At 44.7% G+C, this 27785-nt stretch overlaps 1 protein-coding gene across 2 annotated transcripts; it reads left to right on the plus strand.

The window, feature by feature from the left end:
- Positions 1-830: 830 nt before the first annotated feature.
- On the plus strand, positions 831-27785 carry LOC142854243 (butyrophilin subfamily 3 member A2-like). Of its 2 annotated transcripts, none has more exons than XM_075979543.1 (10): positions 831-1153; positions 2021-2190; positions 3706-4053; positions 4917-5198; positions 5312-5512; positions 5713-5733; positions 5846-5872; positions 7195-7221; positions 25625-25651; positions 25991-27785. In XM_075979543.1, the coding sequence occupies exons 2-10, from the start codon at positions 2106-2108 to the stop codon at positions 26716-26718; spliced, it is 1746 nt and encodes a 581-aa protein (XP_075835658.1). In that variant the 5' UTR covers positions 831-1153; positions 2021-2105; the 3' UTR covers positions 26719-27785. The 2 variants fall into 2 exon arrangements, with proteins under 2 accessions (XP_075835658.1, XP_075835657.1); XM_075979542.1 differs by having other exon boundaries at positions 831-1214; positions 25991-27776.

Here is a 27785-nt window from a genome sequence, read left to right on the forward strand (position 1 = left end):
CCTAAATCTGAAGTTGTTTTCAAGGGGCTGGAGAGCCGGCTCCGTGGTTAGGAGCCCTCGTTGGCCCAGTAGCCACATGGTGTCCCAGAACCATCTCTAGGTCAAGCAGATGGGGTGGGCACAGGGAGGACAGGTTTCTGAAAGGCCCACCTTCCCCTCATGTTAGTAGTTCCTGGAGCTGGAACAGCGCCCATGGAATCGTCTCTGTTCGCAGTTTTGACTGGGCTGACATAACTCTGGTGAGTCCAGCCCAGCTCCTGATGCTGAACAGAGATTCAGCGATGATTCCTTCCCCCTTCTCTCACCCAGAGCATTTCCTTACAACGTGTAGGCCTCAGGTGTCAGCATTTCATTTGCATTTTAATAAAGAAAGCTTGCCTGAAGATCAGAGAAGAAAACAGCCCCACTGGTCAGCCTTACAGCCTTACAGACCAGGCAGTGGTAACACAACCTTTAGCTGCCATAGAGACAGGGAGGGAGGGGCATGCCTTTAATTCCAGCTGTGCACGTCTTTAACCTAAGCCCAGAGAGGATTATAACACAGGAGGAGACAGCTCTCAGTCCCAGTCCCATTCTGAGATTCCTGGAGCAGGATCGCCATTCTCCAACTGAGGTCGAGGTAAGAGCAGAGTCTGACTGCTTTGCTTTTCAGATCTTCAGGTTGAACCCCAGTTTCTCTCTCTGAGTTTCTATTAATCTTGCTTTGCTCAGGAATCTCCCCTACAGGCAGGGTTGTTGGTGGCAGATTAGGGGTGGAGTGGGGTGGTGAGATGAACTTTCACCTCTTCCTTATAGAGAAAGGAAGAAGCAGAAGGAACACACACCCTGTTCACATCAGCTTTCAGTTTCGGTGTTCCCATTGCTCTACTGACTGGGAGCGCTCTGCTGGAGCCGGCTGTGTCTAAGCCTCTGCAGAGGCCATGACAGCTCGTGCCAGGCTCTGCTTCTTGTCTGCTGACCTAGGAACCATGACCCTGTTGGAGATGTGGAAATCGGAGCCTGGCGTTGGGGAGACCCGAGCTTAGCGCTGTGAGAGCACCGTGGAGCAGGGCTGAACTCCGAGAGAAAGATTTGGAGCCTGTTGAGTTCCCTAATATCTTGAGGTGTCCCCATGAAGTCACATCCTTTCAAAGCTGGGAGCAAAGAGAAGCAGGTATGTTTGCTCTGAAGATACCTGGAGCCTGAGTAAGAAACCTGGGAGGAGTTTATGTTCGGTGAGTCCCAGCAGGTCACATGTCTGGTGGCTGAGCCTGGAGGAGACACCTTAGAAGTCCCTGAGTTTGTCCTCTCAGGCCTTTAGGTTGCCCCCTCCCCTAACCTTCTAAAGAGTGGTGATTGGGGCAGACTAGGGTTTATTTATGTTCTTTTCAAGCCTGTCTTCACCGTGCAGGGTCTTTATCAAGGACAGAGAGAGGAGGATAAACCTGTCTGTGGGACGTGTGTGTGTGTGTGTGTGTGTGTGTGTGTGTGTGTGTGTGTGTGTGACATCTGCCGAGTGTGGGGTGATGGCCTGGAACCATGGCAGGGACTGGGCTGGGACTGAAGTGTGGAAAACTCCACAACCAAGAGCTCGTCCAAGGCCCTCGTGATGGGCAGCTCAGCCTCCTCGGGGACACGTCTGTCTCTGGAGCTGCCCAGATGACGCCTGGTCACAGTTATGGAACAACAGAAGCACAGGAGGAGGCCATGCTGTCCCCGAGGGAGGGGTGGGCACAGGCTCCGTGTCTGGGGTCACAGGCAGTGTGGACATGGAGAGTGGGATTGAAGGTGTCTCCTCTGGGCTCTCCTCAGGGTGCTGAGAGGGCAGGGCCTGGGTTCTGGGTGGAGCCTGGCTGTACTGTGGCTGGGCATGGGGTGGAAATGAAGGGATGGCTTCCTCTCAGAGGACTTGGATGTCCCCAGCTCCCCAGTCTTGTTCTGCATGGCTGGGAGGAACCCAGCATGGATGTTTGCCTGGTAGTGTAGACGTGTTTTGTCCAGAAGGGCTGACACCTGCCCTGCTGATCCTCTCCCTGCTCAGGTGTCCAAGCTCAGTGTGGAACCTGCCTCCTGCTGCAGCCCAAGGGTCTTGGTCTCCCCACCTGTGTCTCCCCGGCTCCAAGGACATGGACAAGTGCTGCAAGCATGCTCTGCTCCGCTGTGTGACCTGCCTGTTTGTCCTTGCACAGCTGCTTACCCGGGTGTCCACAGGTGAGTGTGCTCTGTTCTCTCTCCCATGTCTCCCTGCGGTGACAGGGATCCGCCACATACCAGGCTGCTCAGATGTGCACAGACTCATTAATACTGGGACCCAGGGGTTGTCTAGTGTTCCATTTACAGTGAGTTACTAATAAGATCTAGGCTGAGCCTGCTTGCATGAGCGTTAGAGAGGCTGGGAATGGAAAATTGCGAGTCCTTGCCCAGCCTGCGCACAGTGGCCACACCCTACCTGGGGAGCAGAGCTGGGAACACAGCCTTGGAGCTGGCAGTGTGCCAGGGGTGTGAGGAGCTGCAGACTCCAGGGTTGGCTGAAGCAGAGAGAGCCAGGCAGAGAGAAGCAGGGGCTGAGGGTGGGAGGTCCTACAGGGGTGAGGGTGGGAGGTCCTGCAGCAGATGGCACCCTCAGTCCCAGTATCACAGTCCTGGGCTAGAGGGCCAAGGGCACTCAGACTGAGGCAGCCATCTTTCTTCTTTATCAAAAAGCAATTGGGATTTCTGGTAGTGCTGGGTGATTTTTCTCAGAAGTAGCCTTTGGCTCCATGTATATGGTGCTTTTTCCAGAAAGTTTGACTGTGTACCCCTTCATGTCTGATACCACAGAGTCTAGAAGACTGTTACAGACAGTCATGAGTGCTGGTAATGGAACCCGGGTCCTCTGCAAGTGGAATTAGTGTTCTTGGCTGCTCAGCACTCTCTCCAGGCCTTTGTTCTGTGTCTTAAGGTTCACGTATAATTCAGTGGAGGAAGATGTGCGCTAATACAGTAAATGCAGGGTTGTAGGTTATGAGTTTCCTGTGTGTGGTCTAAAACAGACCAGGTAGAACTATGTTTCTCAAGGTGTGTTCTCAAACCCAAGGTGTGAGCATCTGCAGGGATTTTACAAAGGCAGAATCTTGGCCCAGCCCAGACCTACTCAAGCCTGAGCTCTGGGCTGAGACCCAGTTACCTGAAGGGCATCTGGGACCAGATTCATGGAAGCTGGAGAGTGGAATCCCAAGAGGTTTCCTAATGGAAGGGTCTGGGGCCAGGGGCACAGGCAGAATGGGGAGTCTCTCTCTCTCTCTCTCTCTCTCTCTCTCTCTCTCTCTCTCTCCCTCCCTCCCTCCCTCCCTCCCTCCCTCCCTCCCTCCCTCCCTCCCTCCCTCTCTCTCTCTCTCTCTCTCTCTCTCTCTCTCTCTCTCTCTCTCTCTCTCTCTCTCTCAGACAGGGTTTCTCTGTAGCTTATGAAGCCTGTCCTGGAACTAGCTCTTGTAGACCAGACTGGCCTCGAACTCACAGAGATCTGCCTGCCTCTGCCTCCCGAGTGCTGGGATTAAAGGCATGCGCCACCACTGCTTGGCTCTGAAGATCTCTTATACATTAACCATAGATGCCTAACCCACAATGCCTAGAGCAACCTCATCTAGCCTTTGCCTCCTGGTCCCAGGACATTCCGTGTCATAGTGGGTGTTCTCTGCTTTAACCTGTGTCTCTTCAGTCCTCTCACGGTGACATCTGTGTCCACAGAGCAGTTCCGGGTGTTGGGTCCCTCAGACCCCATCGTGGCTGCTCCAGGTGGGGAAGCCATACTTCCCTGCTCCCTGTCTCCAGCCATGAGTGTGGAGAAGATGGAGCTCAGGTGGTTCCGCTCCAGATTCTCAGAAGCAGTGTTTGTCTATCGGGACCAACAAGAGCAGAAGCAAGAGCAGATGGCTGAGTATTCAGGACGCACCTCGCTGGTGAAGGACCAGTTCCACCAAGGCAAGGCTGCTGTGCGCATCGGAAATGTCCAGGTCTCAGACAGAGGGATGTATGTCTGCTTCTTCAGACAGGGTCTCTTCTATGAAGAGGCCATCTTGGAGCTGAAGGTGGCAGGTTGGTTAACTGATCCCTGTTCTAAACAGGTTGGGGGACCTGTGTGTGGGAGGAAAGTAAGGGATCGTGTCACTCAGCTCCCTAATTTATTTTTGAGCAATGTCTTCTGTAGACCAGACTGTGGTGAAGCCAGCCGTGTAGTGGAGGGTGACCCTGAACTTTGGATCCTCCTGCTTTTCCTAATTCTGGGCTCACAGGCATGCTCTGCCATACAGGGCTCTGGGCCATCATTGTTATTTCTATTTATTTTTAGTTTCATTTTTTTAAATTGAGAAATAGGTGATACATTCTTCAATAGGTTAAGTCGATCTAAATTCTATATGTGTAGTCCCTAAATGTACTGGGCCTTGTTCTGGGGACCAGGGTTTCTGCCAATGTCATGGTAAACATCAGATGTTAGATTTCATATTTTAGAGGCGTAGGCAGAAAAAGTCAGAGACTCCAAAGAGACGTCAGTGAGAAATGATCAATGCTTTAGACAAATGATCGGGTAGAGAAAGGGAGGGCGTTCAGGGCTTCCCTGGGTGGAGCTGGGTGTCCTGCTCTCCTGGGGGTCACAGGTGTGTGGAGAATGGGGAGACGGAGTGATGGTTTCTACCTCAGGGCTCTGGGGTTCAATGTCCTTCAGTTCCTCTGGGTCTTGTGGTTGATAGAAGAGTGACCAGTGCCCTCTTTCCCATAGCAGTGGACACTGTTATTTTTCTGCTGTTGAGCAATGGGGGCAAATCCTGGTCCCAGCCCCGGAGGGCTTTCCTCTTCAATACCTGTGTTTCCCATGAGAGGTTCCTATGAGACGCACAGGTGATCCTGGGGTCCCTGAGCCTAAAGTGTCTTCTAGGGTCCTCACATGTGTCCTCCTGCAGGGATGGGCTCTGTCCCTGAAGTGCACATCAAAGGTACAGAAGATGGTGGTGTGTGTGTGGTGTGCAGTGCTTCAGGGTGGTACCCGAAGCCCCAGGTGCAGTGGAGAGATTCCAGAGGGGAGAATCTCCCAGCATCCTCTGAGACCCACACTGAAGATGCTGCAGGTCTGTTCAGCATGGAGAGCACATTGGTGGTGAGAGACAGGTCCTTGGGGAGTGTGACCTGCTCCACCTTCAACCCCATCCTGGGCCAGGAGAAGGCCATGGCCATGTTCATCCCAGGTGAGGGCGGTTCCTCACTCCTACAGAGCTCGGGAAGTGGATGTCCTTTCTGGAGTGTGCTGGGCTGCCTGTCCTTAGGTGTGCCCCTCACTGGCTCTCTGCCTGGGCCACAGAGCCCTTCTTCCCTCAGGCTTCTCCCTGGATGCCAGCTTTTGCCGTGAGCATGACCATGATGGGACTTCTAGTCCTAGGGTCTTGCTGTTTTCTCATATGGGAACAGCGTGCAATGCTGCAGGCGTATCAGGTACTGGAGAATCTGCGGCGTGAGCAGGAGGAGTGGCAGAAGACAAAGGAGCATGCGCTGCAGACAGTCTGTAAGTCCTGATGGCAGTGAAGGGCTGGGCCAGAGTCTCCAGGAAGATCCAGGGTTCTGGGATCAGAGTTGTGGTCCCCGAAGCCCCGAGAGCAGGGCTGGAGTCCTGGGGTCAGCTGGGCTCTAGTGCAGACTAGTAGGAAACATTGTTTCCTGTTTTTCTGCCAAGTGCACAGCTCCTGTCTTCTCACTGTTTTTCAGGCAGACTCCAGGAGGAGCTGGGTGAGTCATGCTTTTCTTCCCGAGTCCTGTGTGTCCCCTCATGCTTTTCCTCCTGACTCTGTGTCCCCTCCGTAGCCCAGCAGCTCACTTGAGTCCTCATGTTCTTTTTCAGACTGGAGGAAGGCAGCTTATATGGCTGGTGAGTGACTGCCCCAATGTCCCATGGTTCCCTGTGCACATGCGCCCCGGGGTGTCCTCTCCTTGATTCTAGACAGAATGGGGACTTCTTGAGGGGACAGAAGTGGAAGGTTCTGGGACGGGGAGGCCTGTTCTATGTGCTTTTCCAGATCTTTGCTCAGAGCTGGAAGACCTATGTCTCTGGATGTGCCCTGTGCCCCGGGGCCTTATTCCCACCAATGCCTGTTGTCTGTATTGTTGACTTTTGTCTCCATTAGCTCTGGACTATTGCCTGCCCTGGGGGCCAAACAACAGGGTTAAACTTTCAGTGAAGATGCAGGCAGGAACCTGGGGCAGGAACTGAAGCAGGGACCACAGAGAACAACCTCTTGCTGTCTCACTCCCAATGGCCTGCTCAGCCTGCTTGCTAGTCCTCTCCAGGATCCCCTTCCTAGTACTGACACTATTCCCAGTGGGCTGACCCCTTCTACAATAATCCTAAACCATGAAAACGCCCCACAGCGTTGCTTGCAGCGTTTTTATGGGGGCATTTTCTCAGCTGAGTCTCCTCCTCTCAGATGACTCTAGCCTGTGCCAAGCTGACACAAAGCCAACCTGCAGAAGACGTTTATAAGTGAATCAGGTCACAGACCCTGGGGTGTGACCTCCACCCATTCCACAGTCATCCCCCAGGGAGTCTGTTCCCTCAGCTCTGAAGGTGTTGATCAAAGTGATGGGCAGAGTCGGGGCTGCGCACCTGAGTGGGAAGGGATGGTGAGGGGGGTGCCCGTGGAATAGTGGTGCCTGGCTGAAGAGATATTTAAGTGTCCATGAGGAACAGTGGGCGCTTCACCCAGAACTCACTTCCTGTCCATGTTTATACACATTCTTCTCTTCAGAACATCTCTAAGAAGTGCTATCTTTCCAAGAAGTGCTGATATCGTCATGTTTTCTGACAATTGTCAAATAATTTTACTTATTCGCTAAAATTTTTTTCCTTACATAGCAAAGTTTGATTAAGAGTGAGGCTAGAACAATTATAGATTATTATTAATATTACTATTTAAGTTTTGGGTTTTGAAGTAGAGGCAGCCATTTTACAGCTAAAAAACCACACAGAATTGGGACAAAGGGAGACTTAACCCTAAAGCACCATCGTTCTCATCTGTGGTCCAGGGAATTTCCCATAATACTTTGCTGCCTCTGCATCTTGCAGAATCCAGCTCCTCAGGGTAATCTCTCCTCCTAGGTAAACCTCACCTTTATAATGGAGGGAGGACAGGTTGGTGGACTGTTTGAGTGGGCTGTTCTGATTGGTTCTCAGGAGAATATGTTCCTTTGCAGCCTGGAGGAAGGCCCAGCTGTATGCAGGTGCGTGACTCTGGAGACTGCTGTCTTCTGGGCAGAACACGGGTCTTACGGTTTCCCCTAAGTGAGGAAAAGCAGCTTGAGGAGGAAAGTTTGTGTGACTCACACTTCCAGTCCACACCACAGCAAGTCAAGGCAGGAAGTCACACAGGGCAGGATGTGGAGTTTGGAGCGAACACAGAGTTCATGGAGGACTGTTGGGTACCGTATTAGCCACCCGGCTTGTTCTGTTTCTTTTCCCATGTTCCTATGACCACTGTCCATGGGATGACACAGCCCACCACGGGCTGCATTCTCCAGTATCAATCATCCATCAACCAAGATAATTCCCCATGGGCTTCCCTACAGACCAATCCTATGGAAGCATTTTCTCAGTTAATATTCCTTCTTCCCAGATGACCCTACCTTGTGCTAAGCTGGCACAGAAGCTTGTCAGCACAATGTAGCCATTGTCCTTGGAGCTGTCAGAAGCAGTGACTGCCCAAAGGACATCTGCACAAGACGGGCGCATTAGGAGAGAGGAGTCACACGGCCTGCCCTTCCCAAGATGCTTTTTCTCTCTCACTCTGTGTGTGTGTGTGTGTGTGTGGTGTATGTGTGTGCAAGTGTATGCATGTGTGTATGTTTGTGTGTGTGTGCGCGCACGTGTATGCATGTGTGTATGTGTGTGTGTTGACATGAGTGTGGAGGTCAGAGGACAACTTCCAGAAGTCTTTGCTTTCTTTCCATGAAGTGGGTCCCCGGGATCAATCTCAGGTTGTCTGGGTTGGTGACAAGCACCATTATCCTTGCTAAGTCATCTCTGTTACCCTCTATGGGGCAGTTGAAGGGGCTGGGGGAGGCCTCCTAATCAGGCTCTTCCCCTGTTCATATGTAGACAGTTCATGGCTGTTGGGCGAGAGGGATTTTTTCTTTAGTGTTGTGGTCGCTCATCCATGGCTCATGCTTCTCTAAGGAACCCTGATCAACGCCATTGTGTCTGTGTTCCCATGCTCTGTGCTCACGTGGACTTTCCTCTGATCTGTCCTTGGTACCCTGTCCCTGTGTACAGACATGTGTTCACCTCACCCAGCACCGGCTCTCATGTTTCCTCACCTTCTCCAGCTCCCGTCATCCTCTTCTCTATGTGTGCACGTGTGTCCCCACCCACTCTCTGGCAGGATGAGATGAGTGTCCTTCTGTCCTTGTCACTGCTGAGCCTCCATCAGAACACCACAGGGAGCCTCCTCGGGCTCACAGAATGCATTCTGGTTTGTTCTCCGGTGTAAGTCATTGTCAGCATCAGCATGGCCCAGTCTGCAGTCGCCTGGTTCGGTGGACATCTTCTAGGAGCAGGGTTAGTGGCCAGTTCAGCTTTGCGTAGATGTTGGGCTCTGTTGCTAGCCAGGACTCTAAATTATTTCTCTGGACCAGACCCCAACATAAACTATCTCTCTCTGGACTGGCGTGGAGGCGCGGGAATAAAGACACAACTCACATGGTTTTATTGGGAGGGAGATTCTCAGTGGTCCCTCATGAAGTCCTGAGTTCACATCCTGAAGAATTCCTCCTCATTTATTCTCCAAGCAGCCTTATATACCAAAACATAAACTGAGGGGTAAATACATTAGCATTCTGTCTCATAGGTAACCAGACGAATGGCTTTTAGTCACATCTACAACTACCTGTCTGCTGTGTACACTAGCTGTCAGGTAGACTTGAATCAGCATCTCTATCAGGCATCCTCCAAATACAAAGAAAGGAGCAAAACCACATCCTGACCTTTTGTTAGGTAGAGACAGCCTGTCTGGAAGGTTACGTGACCACTTCAGATACTGACTATGGCGTTAGAGCCTGGCAGCCATACCATATAGAAATATGGGCCTACAGGTAGAGACTGGTGGAGGTCATGATGATGCTGTGGAAGGAAAATTCCAGAAGTCAGGTCAGGCAGCTCGGGACTCACTTCTTAGTCTTTGGTCCCGTGTCCTCCTTATGGTTGGAATTCCTCTGCTTTGGGTTCCTCTTCTTCCTAGTCCTCTGGTCTATTGGTTCTCTCTCTCTCTCTCTCTCTCTCTCTCTCTCTCTCTCTCTCTCTCTTTCTCTCTCTCTCTCTCTCTCTCTCCCTCTCCCTCTCCTTCTCCCTCTCCCTCTCCTTCTCCCTCTCCCTCTCCTTCTCTGTGATCTACTTTGTGTTCCATGCTGGATTCCTTCTCCAGAGCACCTGGCTGCTCATGGATTGAGTGTTTAGACCAGGTGTTCTGAGTCTGTGTTCGGGCCTCCAGGATGTTTGTGGTCTTGCTGAGGCCTTTGTGATCCACTTGAAATTATATATGACTCTCTGTGATGTTGCACAATGGGAACCAACGTGAAACTTGGAACTACTCACGTGCATTCTCTCTTCTTTATTTTTTAAATATTTATTTTTTTGTTGAGAATTCTCTATTTAGATTCATATCCCATTTTTAATTGGATTATTTGGTTTTCTGATGTCTAGTTTCTTGAGTTCATTATATATTTTGAATATCAGTCCTCTGTCAGATGTGGGTGAAGATCTTTTCCCATCTTGCAGGCTGCTGTTTTGTCCTTTTGACCATACTCTTTGCCTCAAAAAGCTTTTTACTTCAGGATTTCCCATTCATTAATTGTTGCTCAGTGTCTGTGCTACTGGTCTTATATTTAGGAACTTGTCTCCTGTGCTAAGGTGTTCGTTCCATGCTACTTCCCACTTCCTCTTCCATCAGGTTCAGTGTATCTGGTTTTATGTTGAGGTCTTTCATCCACTTGGACTTGAATATTGTGCAGGGTGATAGACAAGGATCTATTTTCATTCTTTTTTTTTTGTCTTTTAAACATTCGGAATTTTTTTTTAATTTATTTATTTATTAAGGATTTCTGCCTCCTCCCCGCCACCGCCTCCCATTTCCCTCCCCCTCCCCCGATCAAGTCACCCTCCCTCATCTGCTCGAAGAGCAATCAGGGTTCCCTGACCTGTGGGAAGCCCAAGTGTTGCGGGAGGTCCTCCCACTCCTCCAGCCTATCGTCGCTGAGATACCAGCCCCTTGGGGCGTGGTCTCTCTCCCTTTAAAAAAGCAGCCACTTCCCTCTCCTCTCTCTCTTCACTTCCTGCTCCGCCGGTGACTTGACTTCCTTCCTGGTTACGCAGAGGGCTGAAAGTGATCTGTAAGTTTTTTCCCCTTTAAATAAATATCACCCTATTAATCATAATCCCAAATTGGCATTGTTTGTGACTTACGCCTTCATTTGGCGCCCAACGTTTGGTTTTAGAACCTCTCCCGGCTCGCAGCCGCGAGTTCGGCTTGGCAGCCGCAAGTTCGGCTTGGCGGCCGCAAGTTCGGCTTGGCGGGCGCTTGTTCAGCTTGGCGGGAGCAGTTGCTTCCTCAGCCGCTGCCTGTGGATTTAAACTCCACAGGCCCGCGAAGTCTCTGCCCGCGTGATTTGCTCTTTTCTGAGTCGTTTTCAAATCTCCCTTGCAAGCACAGCTCTTAAGTGGCGCGAACCAGAGCACGTGGTTGCTGAAAGCTGCAACCCCTCAGGGTGACTCTGTCACGTGGAGGCATAAGCGGCTTCCAGGTTGCTCTTCCCTACCCCTGGATTCTGGTTTCTGGTTCCTTCTCTGGAATTGATTTAATTACATTTACTTTGTTGAGCAACTTACATTTTCCAGTTTTTAACAAATACTAGGCGGACTCTGAAACAGGACCGTGTTTTCGTCGAGACTTGGCAACAGCGCCACCTGCTGGATAATAGGTAATATGGCAGTTCTCGTTTCCAACGCGAATTTTACTGTTCTGGTTACCAATACAATGGGTTATATCATGCAAGGTTTATATGACTATGGGGATAACTTAATTTACTGGTTACTAGGTTTCAGTATTTTTTTGCATATTCTATCATTTAGGAAGATCATGGCACTCCTAAGAACCATACAATCTTTACTAGAAACTCATGCAGGTCAGGAGATTAAGGATTCAAAAGAGACAATAATAAAAAGACTTGAAATGATTGAAGAAATGATTGGAGCTGGTGAACAGAGTAATAAGGCACAAGGACAGAATACAATGCCAACACCAGCTATTAGAACTGGCTTACCAAAGGTTTTAGCAGCATACCCTATACTTAATTCTGACAAAGCGTCAACTTCTAAAGGCTCAAAGGGAGTCAGAGAAGCTAGATGGACGCCAATAGCAATGAATGATCTAAAAGAAATTAAGCAAGCTATTGTTAATTTTGGCTTGCACTCTGCATACGTAAAGGAAATGATAAGGACTTGGGCTTCTAATGCTAGAGCTACCCCCCATGATTTCCATCAGTTAGTGTCTGCAGTTTTAGATAATGGACCTTCCTTGATGTTTGGAATTTATTTCAGAGAAGAATCCAAACATATGGAACAGCAAGGAAGAGCAAAAGGTATTGAGGTTTCCCAAGATCAAATTCTTGGTGCAGGAGAATATGCTGATCCACAGGTCCAAGCTCTTTATGATGATGAAGTACTGTGTCTATGTCACCAAGCAGCTTTAAATGCTTGGAATAGGATACAAGATCCAGCAAAAAGGGTTGAATCATATACCAGAATTAGGCAGGGACAGAGAGAACCCTTTATTGACTTTTTGCAAAGATTAATTAAGGCTCTGGACATAGGGGTAACAGACCCAGAAGCTAGACGAATACTTCTTGAATCTCTAGCTTTTGAGAATGCAAACATAGAATGCAAAAAGATAATTGGGCCTTTAAAGTCTAGATCAGCACCTATGGATGAATGGATTCAGCATACGATGAATGTTGAGACGTTTAGCTATAACGATGAATCTTGGGTAGGAGAAGCGATTTCCACAGCAATGAGGAGACATCAAACTGCCAGGTGTTTTAATTGTGGTAAATTAGGACATCTGAAAAGGGATTGCAGGCACAGAATTTCTAGGAATATTATCTCCTCTGGGAATGACAAAGATAGGAGACCTAGGCCTTCAGGTATATGTAGGAGATGCGGTAAAGGCCGACATTGGTCCAATGAATGCAGGTCAACAACAGACAAACAAGGCAACCCGATACCGTCGGGAAACTCCTTGAGGGGCCTCTCGCAGGCCCCCAAGCCAACAGTGGCCCAGTCATTCCCAGTCACAGTGGAGAACGTGCCTCACCAAGAAAATTAAAAGCTCCAATTTCTGCTGTAAAAAGTAATACTGGTCTAAATGATGAAATCCATGTGGAGGATGAGTCAAAAAACCCAGTTGGACAGAGTAAACGTATATTTTGGCAGACTTCTATTAATGATCAAAGACCAAAGCTAAGAGTCTGTATAAATGGCACTTTTATTGAAGGCTTATTAGACACAGGTGCGGATGTAAGTATCATTACCCCAGAATCTTGGCATCCGAATTGGCCTCTTCAAGAGGTAGATGTTCAGTTCCTGGGAATTGGAACCCTATCTCGTGTAAAACAAAGCACAAGATGGGTTGAATGCATAGGGCCCGAAGGGCAAATAGGAAGACTAAGGCCATATATAGCCAATATTGCCATAAATTTATGGGGCCGTGACCTGCTACAGCAATGGAATACCCAGATTAACATTCCTGTAGTTCCAGGAACTCATAATTCTGGGAAGTATATGATGAGGTATTATGGAAAAAGGTCACTAGCCATTCAGGCTGTACAAGAACATACAGCAAATACCAAACCTTTAGAGGTACCAACAGCCCTACCTTTAAAATGGCTAACTGAGAAGCCAATATGGATCAAACAGTGGCCTCTAGCTGAAGATAAACTACAGGCATTGGAACAGCTGGTGCAGGAGCAACTAGATGCTCACCACATTGAAGAATCAACCAGCCCTTGGAATTCTCCTGTGTTTGTTGTAAAAAAGAAATCTGGTAAATGGAGAATGGTGACAGATCTAAGAGCTGTCAACAAAGTAATTCAACCTATGGGCTCACTACAATCTGGAATTCCTTTGCCTTCTCTGTTACCAAAAGGATGGCCTCTTATAGTTATTGATTTGAAAGATTGTTTTTTCACTATACCGTTACAAGAAAAGGATAGAGAAAAATTTGCCTTTACAGTGCCTACTTATAATAATTCTCAGCCCAATAGGAGATATCAATGGACTGTCCTCCCACAGGGTATGCTCAATAGTCCTACACTGTGCCAATATTTTGTAAGTAAGCCATTGGAAATAATTCGTAAACAATTCCCCAAGTCCATTATTTATCATTACATGGATGACATCTTGTTATCTGATTCAAATAAAGATACTTTAGAAAGGATGTTTGAAGAAGTAAAGAAAGTCTTGCCTAGGTGGGGATTACAAATTGCCCCTGAAAAGATTCAAAGAGGAAACTCTATTAATTACCTAGGTTACAGAATAGGGTTAGAGAAAATTAAAACGCAAAAGGCACAAATTAGGAGAGACCGCTTAAAGACTCTTAATGACTTCCAAAGATTGTTAGGAGACATTTCCAGTCTACGACCAGCTGTTGGGATAACACCTGATCTAATAGTTCATTTAAACAAAACCTTAGATGGTGATAAAGATTTGAATAGTCCAAGAGAACTGACAGCTGAAGCAGAAAAGGAACTGACAATGATTGAGGAAAAATTACAGGAGGCACATGTGGATAGGGTGAACCCAAATCTTAGCTGCATCCTAGTCATATTGCCTTCCAGAATTTCTCCTACAGGGATTCTAATGCAGAGGGAAGATATTATTTTAGAGTGGATATTTATACCTAATAAACCAAGTAAAAAATTAAAAACTTATGTGGAAAAAGTCTCTGAATTAATTATAAAAGGTAAGCTGAGACTTCGTCAACTAGCAGGTATAGACCCAGCAGAAATTATAGTGCCTTTTACTACTGAAGAAATAAAAAAGTTATGGGAAGACAATGAACCGTGGCAAAGAGCTTGTGCTAATTTTTTGGGAGAAATTAATAGCAACTATCCCAAAAGTGGTAGACTTAACCTCATAAAAAGAACTTCTTGGATTCTTCCTAGAATTGTACGTGATGCTCCAATAACTGGAGCCCGTACGTTCTATACTGATGCAAATAAATCAGGGAAAGCAGGTTACAAGTCAGATGAATTGAGTAAGGTGGAACAAAGCCCTTATAATTCTGTCCAGAAGGCAGAATTATATGCCATTCTTATGGTGCTAAGGGATTTTAAAGAACCTCTTAATATAGTTACAGATTCACAATATGCAGAAAGAGTTATCTTGCATATTGAAACCGCTGAATTTATACCAGATGACACAGAGTTGACTTCATTGTTTATCCAGGTACAAGACATAATCAGGAACAGGCTTTGTCCGATGTACATAACACACATCCGTTCCCATACAGGTCTGCCTGGTCCTCTAGCCCAAGGCAATGCTGAGATTGATCAATTATTGATTGGAAGTGTGTTGCAGGCCTCAGAATTTCATAAGAAGCATCATGTCAATAGTAAAGGCCTAAAGAAAGAATTTTCCATTACTTGGCAACAAGCTAAGGACATTATAAAGAGATGTCCTACTTGTTCTTTCTATAATCAAACACCGTTGCCTGCAGGGAGTAACCCAAAGGGCACTAAGAGAAATGAAATCTGGCAGATGGATGTGTTCCACTTTATGGAATTTGGTAAATTAAAATATGTACACCACACCATAGACACGTATTCAGGTTTTCAATGGGCTACTGCCCTGAGCTCAGAAAAGGCTGATTCAGTAATCACACATTTATTGGAAGTTATGGCCATCATGGGTATACCTGCACAAATAAAGACAGACAATGGTCCAGCATATGTATCTAAGAAAATGAAACGCTTTTTTGATTATTATAATATAAAACACATTACAGGTATACCAAATAATCCTACAGGTCAGGCAGTTATAGAAAGATCAAATCGTACTATAAAGGATATGCTGAACAAACAGAAAGGGACCGAAAATACCCCCAGAAATAGATTACATAATGCTTTATTAACCTTGAATTTTCTTAACGCTAATGAGAAAGGAACGACAGCAGCAGAAAGACATTGGATAATGGAAAAGTCTGCTGAACTAAATCAACCGATTTATTTCAAAGATGTGCTGACCTCTCAGTGGAAGCCAGGAGATGTGCTACGTTGGGGAAGGGGTTTTGCTCTTGTTTCCACAGGAGAAGAAAAATTGTGGATACCATCAAAATTAATAAAGTTTCGATTTGAAGAGGAGAAACCTCTTGGAAAGGAGAAATGACAACTTATCCACAATGATGATATTCATACAGGTGGTAAGAAAAACATGTAGAATGGGGGCAGGGTTCTGTTCTTATCTCCACAGGAAAACACTCATCTTTGAGAAATTCAAGGGACCCTGGATGTTTGGATACTGACAGATGGAAAAATACCTGCCCGATAGGAAATATCAAGAAAACTGAATGGGTTGTGTAAGTAATATTAAACCATATTTCTAAATTTATAAAGCTGGTTTTGAAGTTGGACTCTGGCTCAGTCCCTCTCCAATTCCAAGCCTGTTAGTAAGAGAAAAACCCAGAGTTTCTGGAGTTTCTGTCTCATGTCAAGAGCCATGATATGGGACAGAAAGAAATATGAGTTTAGAAAACATCTTTGCTTTTCTTCATATCTATCATACTTTTCATTGAATATATCTATCATGTCTTTCATTGAATATATATATATATATATATATATATATGTCTATATGATTAATGCTTAAGTTTTTCATAATGAACAATGAGTTTTTCCTGAAGTGACATTTGAAGTTTCCAGGAAGAAGATGGGGCCCCATAACAACAACTCCACCTGGTTGATATGACGTCAGATACTGATAGCGCTACAACAAGACCTGCTTTGGGTACCAGCTGCACAAGACAGTTCCAACTTGGTTAGCTGAAATGGTGCACATCTTGTACAACATTCTGGCCAGACCTCCACAAAATACTCAGAGACTATTTGCAATTTTAAAAGACATTGATCTTGAAATTTAACCATCATTTTACTTTCACAGGATCCCCCAGAAAGAACGTCGCCCCTATGACAGCTGGAAGTAATTTTAGAGGACGACGTCCCCTCTCCCAGTAAAGTTTGCCCTTGGGTTTAGGGACATCATTTAGGGGTTGATTATAATTAGTATACGATTGAGGGTTGGGGGAGGAATTTTATAAGCTCAGGGATCATTTTGAAAAAAAAAAAAAAAAAAAAGAGGGATGATGGGATAATAGATTTGTAATTGTGAGTTACTGTTGTTAGACAAATATATTGATATAGATTCTTGTATATTGATACAAAGTTAAATTGTATTGACTATTGTATGCATTCATGTTTCTACCTCTGTTTAAAACATTTTTTATGTATTGACATATATATATTGTATATATTTACCATATTGCAGTGTACATTTCTACCTCTGATTAAGATACTTATATAATGTTCGTGTATTGGTATATATTTACTCACTGCAATGTATATTTGTACATTGTTTATATTTGGAGGTCATTGTCCTCATTTGTTTCACAGTCGTTTATTGTCTTAGTCTTTAAGTTAGATAGATATTGAGAATTATATAGACTAATAGTCATCTAAGTTTGTCATTTATAATTAGACTAATCAGGTTCTTTAGATATATAGAGATTATACTCAGTATAGATAGATAATCTTCAACTTCTTCAAAGAGCTGTAGAAAATGGCCTTTAATCTAACTCAGAGTTTTGTGGTAGTGAGACACAATTGCTCCTGGCAACACCACTCTATTCCCGAGAGAATGTTGAGCACCAAAGACACTCCACCTGGAGCATTTCTTTTTGGCAGAACTGGCCTTGGGGCAAAGAAATGCCCATACCTCAACCACTGACAAAGATACAGAGCATGCATCAATGGATAAAACAGGGCTGTCTTATCCTGCCAAGACAGGGTAAGATAGTTTTGAAAGTTGCTTGCCTTTGAAAATGGTGTGTCAGTTATGTTAGGCCTTAGCCAAAGTTGGTTGCTTCAACGCTGCTAATGTGACTTTGGGTGATTGCCTAGGTAGCTAGTTGTCTCTGTGATTTGTTGCATGTTTTGGAAGTTGTTTTACTGAACTTCCTAATTACCCAGGTAACATTATTTCCCTTCTCAGATCTTTGATGGGGTTGAAGACTATATAAATGTAGTTACTTTCTCTCATGACTTGGCCAAGTTATTTATTATACAAGACCTAAGCTAGTTAGAATAGCATATTTGTACTTATTGTATATAATTTCATAGTAGGTTTAGAGCTCTCTTATTTAAACAGAAGGGGGAGGTGTTGCGGGAGGTCCTCCCACTCCTCCAGCCTATCGTCGCTGAGATACCAGCCCCTTGGGGCGTGGTCTCTCTCCCTTTAAAAAAGCAGCCACTTCCCTCTCCTCTCTCTCTTCACTTCCTGCTCCGCCGGTGACTTGACTTCCTTCCTGGTTACGCAGAGGGCTGAAAGTGATCTGTAAGTTTTTTCCCCTTTAAATAAATATCACCCTATTAATCATAATCCCAAATTGGCATTGTTTGTGACTTACGCCTTCACCCAAGGACCGCCCACCTCTATCCAGGTCTCCTAAGGTGAGCATCCAAACTGCCTAGGCTCCCCCAAAGCCAGTACGTGCAGTAGGATCAAAAACCCACTGCGATTGTTCTTGAGTTCTCAGTATTCCTCATTGTCCTCTATGTTCAGCTAGTCCGGATTTATCCCATGCTTTTTCAGACCCAGGCCAGCTGGCCTTGGTGAGTTCCCGATAGAACATCCCCATTGTCTCAGTGTGTGGGTGCACCCCTCGCGGTCCTGAGTTCCTTGCTCGTGCTTCGTCTCCTTCTGCTCCTGATTTGGACCTTGAGATTTCTGTCTGGTGCTCCCATGTGGGTCTCTGTCTCTGTCTCCTTTCATCGCCTGATGAAGGTTAATATTCAGGAGGATGCCTATGTGTTTGTCTTTGGATTCACCTTCTTATTTAGCTTCTCTAGGAACATGAATTATAAGCTCAATGTCCTTTATTTATGGCTAGAAACCAAATATGAGTGAGTACATCCCATGTTCCTCTTTTTGGGTCTGGCTTACCTCACTCAGGATAGTGTTTTCTATTTCCATCCATTTGTATGCAAAATTCAAGAAGTCCTTGTTTTTTACTGCTGAGTAATACTCTAATATGTATATATTCCATACTTTCTTCATCCATTCTTCCGTTGAAGGGCATCTAGGTTGTTTCCAGGTTCTGGCTATTACAAACAATGCTGCTATGAACATAGTTGAGCATATAGTTTTGTTGTATGATAGGGCCTCTCTTGGGTATATTCCCAAGAGTGGTATTGCTGGATTCAGGGGTAGGTTGATCCCGAATTTCCTGAGAAACCGAAACACTGCTTTCCAGAGTGGTTGCACAAGTTTGCATTCCCACCAGCAATGGGTGAGTGTACCCCTTTCTCCACAACCTCTCCAGCAAAGGCTATCATTGGTGTTTTTGATTTTAGCCATTCTGACAGGTGTAAGATGGTATCTTAAAGCTGTCTTGATTTGTATTTCCCTGATCGCTAAGGAAGTTGAGCATGACCTTAAGTGTCTTTTGGCCATTTGAACTTCTTCTGTTGAGAATTCTCTGTTCAGCTCAGTGCCCCATTTTATAATTGGGTTGATTAGATTTTTACGGTCTAGTTTCTTGAGTTCTTTATATATTTGGGAGATCAGACCTTTGTCAGTTGTGGGGTTGGTGAAGATCTCCTAGTCAGTAGGTTGCCTTCCTGTCTTAGTCACAGTGTCCTTTGCTTTACAGAAGCTTCTCAGTCTCAGGAGGTCCCATTTATTCAATGAGGCCCTTAATGTCTGTGCTGCTGGGGTTATACATAGGAAGTAGTCTCCTGTGCCCATCTGTTGTAGAGTACTACCCACTTTCTCTTTTATCAGGTTCAGTGTGTTCGGACTGATATTGAGGTCTTTAATCCTTTTGGACTTGAGTTTTGTGCATGGTGATATATATGGATCTATTTTCATTCTTCTACAGATTGACATCCAGTTTTGCCAGCACAATTTGTTGAAGATGCTCTCTTTTTTCCATTGTATACTTTTAGCTCCTTTATCGAAAATCAGGTGTTCATAGGTTTGTGGGTTAAAGTCAGGGTCTTCTATTCGATTCCATTGGTCAACTTCTCTGTTTTTATGCCAATACCAAGCTGTTTTCAATACTGTAGCTCTGTAATAGAGTTTGAAGTCAGGGATGGTAATGCCTCCAGACAATCCTTTATTGTATAAGATTGTTTTGGTTATCCTGGGTTTTTTGTTTTTCCATATAAAGTTGATTATTGTCTTCTCCAGATCTGTGAAGAATTTTGATGGGATTTTGATGGGGATTGCATTGAATCTATAGATTGCTTTTGGTAGAATTGCCATTTTTACTATGTTGATCCTCCCACTCCAAGAGCAAGGGAGGTCCTTCCATTTTCTGGTGTCTTCTTCAATTTCTTTCTTCAAAGACTTATAGTTCTTGTCAAATAGATCTTTCACTTCCTTGGTCAGGGTTACCCCAAGATATTTTATGCTATTTGTGGCCATTGTGAAAGGTGATGCTTCTCTGATTTCCCGCTCTGTTTCCTTATCCTTAGTGTATAGGAAGGCAACTGATTTTTTGAAGTTGATCTTGTATCCTGCAACATTACTAAAGGTGTTTATCAGCTGTAGGAGTTCTTTGGTAGAATTTTTGGGGTCACTTATGTATACTATCATATCATTTGCAAATAACGAAAGCTTAACTTCTTCCTTTCCAATACGAATCCCCTTATTCTCCTTATGTTGTCTTATTGCTATTGCTAGAACTTCAAGCACTATATTGAAGAGGTATGGAGTGAGTGGACATCCTTGTCGTGTTCCTGATTTTAGTGGGATGGCTTTGAGTTTTTCTCCGTTTAATTTAATGTTAGCTGTTGGCTTGCTGTAAATAGCTTTTATTATATTTAGGTAGGATCCTTGTATCCCTATTCTCTCCAAGACCTTTATCATAAAGGGGTGTTGAATTTTGTCGAATGCTTTTTCAGCATCTAATGAAATGATCATATGGTTTTTTCTTTCAGTTTATTTATATAGTGGATTACATTGATAGATTTGCGTATGTAGAACCAGCCCTGCATCTCTGGGATGAAGCCTACTTGATTATAATGGATAATTTTTCTAATGTGTTCTTGGATTCGGTTTGCCAGTATTTTGTTGAGGATTTTTGCGTCGATGTTCATGAGTGAGATTGGCCTGTAATTCTCTTTCCTGGTTGAGTCTTTGTGTGGTTTTGGTATCAGAGTAACTGTAGCTTCATAAAAGGAATTTGGTAATGACCCTTCTGTTTCTATATTGTGGAATACATTAAGGAGTATAGGTATTAGCTCTTCTTGGAAGTTCTGGTAGAATTCCGCATTGAAACCATCTGGTCCTGGGCTTTTTTTGGTAGGGAGGTTTTTGATAACAGCTTCTAATTCTTCGCGACCAACAGATCTGTTTAGATTGTTCACCTGGTCCTGGTTTAACTTTGGTATATGGTATTTATCTAAAAAAGTGTCCATTTCTTTTACATTTTCCAGTTTTATGTTATACAGGCTTTTGTAGTAAGATCTAATGATTCTCTGAATTTCCTCTGTGTCTGTGGTTATGTCCCCCTTTTCATTTCTGATCTTATTTATTTGCGTGTTCTCTCTCTGTCGTTGAATTAGTTTGGATAGGGGTTTGTCAATCTTGTTGATTTTCTCCAAGAACCAGCTTTTTGTTTCATTGATTCTTTGGACTGTTTTCTGTGTTTTTATTTTGTTGATTTCAGCCCTCAGTTTTATTATTTCCAGCCTTTTACTTCTCCTGGGCGCGTCTGCTTCTTTTTTTTTTCTAGAGCTTTCAGGTGTGCTGTTAAGTCCCCAATGTATGCTTTCTCAGTTTTCTTTAAGTGGGCACTTAGTGCTATGAACTTTCCTCTTAGCACTGCTTTCATCGTGTCCCATAGGTTTGAGTATGTTGTCTCTTTATTTTCATTAAATTCAAGGAAGACTTTAATTTCTTTCTTAATTTCTTCCTTGACCCAGGTGTGGTTCAGTAGTTGACTGTTCAGTTTCCATGAGTTTGTCGGCTTTCTGTGGGTAGCATTGTTGTTGCCTTCTAACTTTAATCCGTGGTGATCAGATAGGACACAGGTGGACACTGATATTTTTTTGTATCTGTGGAGGTTTCCTTTGTTTCCAAGTATGTGGTCAATTTTTGAGAAGATTCCATGAACTGCAGAGAAGAAGGTATATTCTTTCCTATTTGGGTGGAATGTTCTATAGATGTCTGTTAAGTCCATTTGCTTCATTACCTCCAATAATTATCTTAATTCTCTATTAGGTTTCTGTCTGATTGACCTGTCCCTTGGAGAGAGAGGTGTGTTGAAGTCTCCTACTACTAGTGTGTGTGGTTTGATGTCTGCCTTGAGTTCTAGTAATATTTCTTTTACATAAGTAGGTGCTTTTATATTGGGGGTGTAGATATTCAGGATTGAGACGTTATCCTGATGAATTGTTCCTGTTATGAGTATAAAGTGACCATTTCAGTCTCTTCTGATTGATTTTAGTTTGAAGTCAGTTTTGTTAGAAATTAGTATGGCCACACCTGCTTTTTTCTTAGGACCATTTGCTTGAAACACCTTTTCCCAACCCTTTACTCTGAGTAGATGCCTGTCTTTGTGGTTGAGATGTGTTTCTTGCAAACAGCAGAATGTTGGATCCTGTTTTCATATCCAATCTTTTAGTCTGTGCCTTTTTATAGGTGAATTGAGCCTATTAATATTAAGTCATATTAATGACCAGTGGTTGTTTACTCCAGTTATTCTTATTGCTTTTGGTAGTAGAGATTGTGTGTCTCCCTTCTTTGAGATGTGCTGGTGAAGGGTCGCTAGATGCCTGAGTTATTGTAGGCAGTGTTGGCAGTGTTGGATTCCTTGGGTTGTGATTTTCCTTCTATTACTTTCTGTAGGGCTGGATTTGTGGCTATGTATTGTTTAAATTTGTTCTTATCCTGGAATGTCTTGTTTTCTCCATTGATAGTGAACGATAGCTTGGCTGGGTATAGTAGTTTGGGTTTGTGTCCGTGGTCTCTTAGCTTCTGCAGTACATCTATCCAGGACCTTCTGGCTTTCATAGTTTCCATAGAGAAGTCAGGTGTAAGTCTGATCGGTTTACCTTTATAAGTTACTTGGCCTTTTTCCTTTGCAGCTCTTAATATTCTTTCTTTAACCTGTATATTTTGTGTTTTGATTATTATATGGCGAGGAGATGTTTTTCTTTGATCCAGTCTGTTTGGTGTTCTGTATGCTTCTTGAATATTTAAATGAATATCTTTCTTTATGTTGGGAAAGTTTTCTTCCATAATTTTGTTGAAAATATTTTTCTGGGCCTTTGAGCTGTGACTCTTCTCCTTCTTCTATTCCTATTATTCTTAGGTTTGGTCTTTTTATTGTGTCCCATATTTCCTGAATGTTTTGTGTTGAGAATTTGTTGGCTTTGCTGTTTTCTTTGATCTGTTCGTTTATTTTCTCTATGGTGTCCTCAGCATCTGAGATTCTTTCTTCTATCTCTTGTATTCTGTTGATTATGCTTGTTTCTGTAGACTCTGCTCATTGACCTAGATTTTCCATATCCAGCTGGTCCTCAGTTTGTATTTTCTTCCTTGCCTTCATTTCAGTTTTCAATTCTTGAACTGTTTCCATTACCTGTTTGATCGTTTTTTCTTGGTTTCCCAGGGTATCATATACGTATTTACTCATTTCTTCAAACTTTTTGTTATACTTCTCATCCATTTCTATAAGGGCATTTTTTACATGTTGTTTAAGGGACTCTATTGCTTTCATAAAATCAATTTTTTCTACTTCTTCTGTGTTAGGTTGTTCAAATACTTCTGTTGTAAGATCATTGGGTTCTGGTGTTTTCATGTTGTTTGTCAGATTATTGGGTGAATTCTTGCCTTGGCGCCTGCCCATCTCCTCCTATTGATCCTATCTAATGGGTCTTTTAAAAACTGGATCAGGTTTCCCTGCTGGCCAAGGGCTCCGCTTACAAAATGCCCTCGCTCTGTTTCCTGGTTCCTGCCGCAGGCCAAGAACCCTCTCACCCTTCCGAAGGGTCTTCAGGACAGGACCAGGCTCCACGTTTGCCAGTGACCTGGCCAACCAAAGGCCTACCTCTTTGATTTAATTGTAGTAGGGCGATCTGCTCTCCGTATTGCATGCCTGTCCCCACTTGCGTCTGCCTCCGCGCCAGTCCCCCAAAGCCTCTTCCTGAATGCGGTGTCTCTCTTGTGTCCAGACGCCGCAGCCTCTCCGCCTCTGTAAATGGCCTTTATTATGTTTAGGTATGTCCTGTTTATCCCTCACCACTCCAGTGTAGGAGCCCGCTCCTCCTACAGAGTCAGTTAGGGTTAATAGATAGATCCTTGTGGCCAAAGAAAAGTCAGCTAAAAGAAACAGAAGACAGGATAGAATCGGGCAGTCTGTCTGGTCATGTCCAAGCAGCCAAACCGCTGAGCGTTTATTTCAGAACTTGCTTATATAGAAAGGCAGAACAAAGCACAGCACAGGCTTCAGTCAGTATCTAACTGCAGGACCATTCCTGTCCTTGAGTGAGCAGCCTCCTCTCCAACAGGTGTTTGCTGCTCGGAAGCAGCCTTACTTTTTTATCTTGACACTCCTGAGGTTTGTCGTCAGCAGTATACTTTTCACTAGATAGAGTGTTTTATTTCTTATGGGATGAATCAGAAGTCTTTCACAGCCCTCGAGGTTATAGGAAAAAGTAGAGCAGGCAAGCTTGAACTCAAATGACTTCTTTAAGTCAGAAATGACTCCAGATGGAAACTGAGTCACATGTGGGCTCCCACACTCCAAGACTTTTTTTTTAATCATGAAGGGGTGTTGGAGTTTGTGAAAGGCTTTTTCAGCATCTAATGAGTTGATTCATGTGGTTATTTCCTTTCTGTCTGTTTATATGGTGGGTTACATTGATAGATTTTTGTATGATGAACCATCTCTGCATCTTTGGGATGAAACTATTGATCATGATGGGTGATTTTTTAAAAATATGTTCTTGGATTTGATTTATGAGTATTTTATGTAATATCGTTACATCAATGTTCATGAGGGAAGTTGGCTAAAATTCTCTTTGTTGAGTCTTTCTGTGGGTTGGGTATCCAGGGCTATTGTGGCCTCATAAAATGAATTTGGCATGTTCCTTCTGTTTCTATTTTGTGGAATAATTTGAGTACTATTGATATTGGTTATTCTTTGAAAGTCTGGTAGAATTCTGCTTCAAAACTATCTGGCTCTAGGATTCTTTTTTTTTGATTGGAAGACTTAATGGCTACTCCTATTTTCTTAGGGGTTAAAAGTCTATTTAAATTGTATATCTAATCTTAATTTTACTTTGGTAAGTGGTACCTATTGAAAAAATTGTCCATTTCTTTTAGATTGTCCAGTAATTCTCTTTCCTCTGTGTCTGTTGTTAAGTTCCCCCTTTCATTTTGATTTTGTTAATTTGGCTATTCTCTCTCCGTCTTTTAGTTAGTTTGGGTAAGGGTTTGTCTAATTTGTTGATTTTCTCAAGAACCAACTCTTTGTTTCATTGATTCTTTTTGTTGTTCTCTTTGTTTCTGTTTTATTGATTCTGCCCCTGAGGTTGATAATATCTTGCCATCTACTCCTTTTGGGTTTGTTTGCTCTAGTGCTTCCTTCCAGATGAATTCTGCCTGCATGTATGCCCGCACATCAGAGGAGGGCACCAGATCTCATTACAAATGGTTGTGAGCCACCATGTAGTTGCTGGGAATTAAACTCAGGACCTCTGGAAGAACAGCCAGGACTCTTAACCACTGAGCCATCTCTCCAGCCCTCTGTTTCTTTTCTCATATTCTCTATGACCACCTCCCAAGGGATTACACTGCCCACAATGGGCTGAGCCCTCGCACATCAATCACTAATCAAAAAAATGTCCCATAGACTTGCCTACAGGCGAATCCTATGGAAGCATTTTCTCTATTTAGATTCTTTCCTCCCGGATTACCCTATCTTGTGTCGAGCTCACATAAAAGTTAGTCAGCACAATTTGGTTGTTGTCTCCTTGAGCTGTCAGAAGCTGTGACTACCCAGAGACCTGCATTAGAGTTAACCTATGAGGAGAGGAGAGCCACAAGGACCTGCCCTTACTAATGGAGATTTTCTGTCTTCGTCTCTCTCTCTCTGTCTCTGTCTCTGTCTCTCTCTGTCTCTCTCTGTCTCTGTCTCTCTCTGTCTCTGTCTCTCTCTCTCTCTCTCTCTCTCTCTCTCTCTCTGTGTGTGTGTGTGTGTGTTTATGGAAGGTTTGTTGTCCCCACAACTCCCAAGTCTGTGCTTTAGAAAATGGGTGTCTGAAATCTCTTACATGACCTGTTCTTCTCTTGTAGATTGGCGCAGGGAGCACTTCCAGTCCTGTGAGTGACTCTGGTCCTTAGGGACACTCCTCCTGCTCTTCCCATGGCTCTGGTCCCTCCTTCAGCTCCTGTGGTGACAACCTCAGTGGTGGTGGTCTGGGAGGCAGAGGGGATGCTCACTAAGCTGGATCTGGTTCTCAAGGGCCCTGTGACCTTGAACCCCTAGACGGCCTTTTGTTCCCTTCCCCTGCTTGCCAGTCATGGTCTTGAGCCACAGGATGTTCTGGGAGGGACTTGTCTCCCTAGAAGAAGCTAAGAGACTTTGAGGTGGAGATGGGATGGCTGAGGCCTTGTTTAGGGGCTGGAGAGGACCTCCCATGATTGGTAACTCTCCTGCAGGGTCTGTCACTCTGGATCCAGACACTGCCCACCCCACCCTCGCCATCTCTCAGGACAGGAGGCGTGTGACCTGGAAGGACACCACCATGCACTTGATTGGCCCCTTCAGTGTGTTAGGCATGGAAGGCATCTCCTCCGGAAGACGCTACTGGGAGGTGGAGATAGGGAATGGGGACAGCAGTGAGTGGACTCTGGGGGTCTGCAGGGAAGATGTGGACAGGAAAAATTGGTATTCAGAGTGTCCAGGAAAGGGGTTTTGGACCATGGGACGGTCTAATGATGTATATTGGGCCTTTACTGAACCTGGAAAAACTTCATTATCCTTTAGGCAAGCTCCCCAGCGTGTGGGGGTGTTTGTGGACTACAGCGAAGGCGACATTTCCTTCTATAACATGAGTGAGATGTCCCACATTTTCTCCTTCCGTGAAGCTTCCTTCGCTGGGACTCTTTTCCCATACTTCAGGCTCAAGTCCGGAGATGTTTCAATGATTCTCAGCTCCTTGGAGCATGACTCTGAGGGGGAGGAAGGGGAGGAGAGAAAAAGGAGGAAGGGGAGGAGGTGGAAGAGGAAGAAGAGGGAGAAGAAAGGGAAGAGGTTATTTTTGCCTTTTCTGAAGGAGTCTGGGAATCCTCCAGGGGAGGGGTTCACCCCAGGCTCTGGAGTTGACTCTCCCCCAGGGGAGGAATCCCCATTCCTCCCTCATCCTGGTGACACTTTGCTCCCATAGTGCAGTTCACTGCCTCTAAGTTGTCAGTGTGTGTCCTTGTGGGACTGTAGAAGCCACAGGCTTTCTTTGGGTCACCAACCAGCTCCCAAGTCCTGAATGGGGACTTGGCATTTATTGTGGATGCTTGGCCTTATCTTGTGCTTGCCGTACTAGCTCTCATTGCTTAGATTAGCCTGTTTCTCTTCATCTCTGCTTTGCCTCAGGACCTTTTACCTTTCTTTCCTTTTACATATCCTGCTCTGTGCGTGTCTGTCTGGTGGCTGCCTGGCTGCCCCGTGGCGTCCTCCTCTCTTTCTCCCTTGTTCTCTTCTCCCCTGAGAACCCCCTAGATTCTTCCTCCTCCTTATTCTCTCTGCCCACCAGCTCTGCCCATCCCTCTACTGCTTAGATATTGGGTGTTCAGCTTTTTACTCAACCCATCAGATGCCTTAGGCAGGTGAAGTGAAGCAGCAACACATCTTTACACTGGACTGCTGGTCCCGGTGCTATAAACTGACAAGCTGAGCAAGCGGTGGGAGAAAGCCAGGAAGCAGCCTCCTCTACGGCCTCTGCACCAGCTCTGCCCTGCCTGAGTTCCTGTCCTGACTTCCTTTGATGATGGACTGTGATCTGGAAGTGTATTGAAACAAACCCTGTCCTCTCCTTGTTGCCTATGTTTGTCATGGTGTTTACCACAGCACAGAAGCCCTAGCTGAGACGAGGTGCCTATGGCTTCTTTCTGGGAAATGTGTTGTAGAGGCCAGAAATCATAGCTCCTCATGTGTGAGGTCCTTTGTTCAGTCCTCAGGATTGTAAAGTAAAACAAAGAACTACCTGAAGTAGACGGATTTATTAAGTTAAAGCATTTCTGGTTTATTAGTGCTTGTTTCTTCAAGCAGAGTTTGAAAAATTATCTCCTCTGAGCCAAATTGTGTTTGACTGTTTTTTTTGTGTGTGTGTGTGTGTCGGTATGTGCTGTGAACTGTTGTAAACATTTATTTAATGTAAAATGTCAAATAGTACTTTGTGCTATGAGTAAAGATGAAATTCAAATTTGAATATCCATAAATAAAGTTTTATTGGAACAC

This window comes from Microtus pennsylvanicus, chromosome 7, assembly GCF_037038515.1.
Source record: "Microtus pennsylvanicus isolate mMicPen1 chromosome 7, mMicPen1.hap1, whole genome shotgun sequence".
Lineage (NCBI taxonomy): Eukaryota > Metazoa > Chordata > Mammalia > Rodentia > Cricetidae > Microtus > Microtus pennsylvanicus.

Coding starts and splice junctions, on each gene's coding strand:
- LOC142854243 (XM_075979543.1), top strand. CDS start 2,106: ATGGACAAGTGCTGCAAGCATGCTCTGCTCCGCTGTGTGACCTGCCTG. Junction 4,054..4,916: donor CTTGGAGCTGAAGGTGGCAG/GTTGGTTAACTG, acceptor GTCCTCCTGCAG/GGATGGGCTCTGTCCCTGAA. Junction 25,652..25,990: donor CAGGGAGCACTTCCAGTCCT/GTGAGTGACTCT, acceptor ACTCTCCTGCAG/GGTCTGTCACTCTGGATCCA.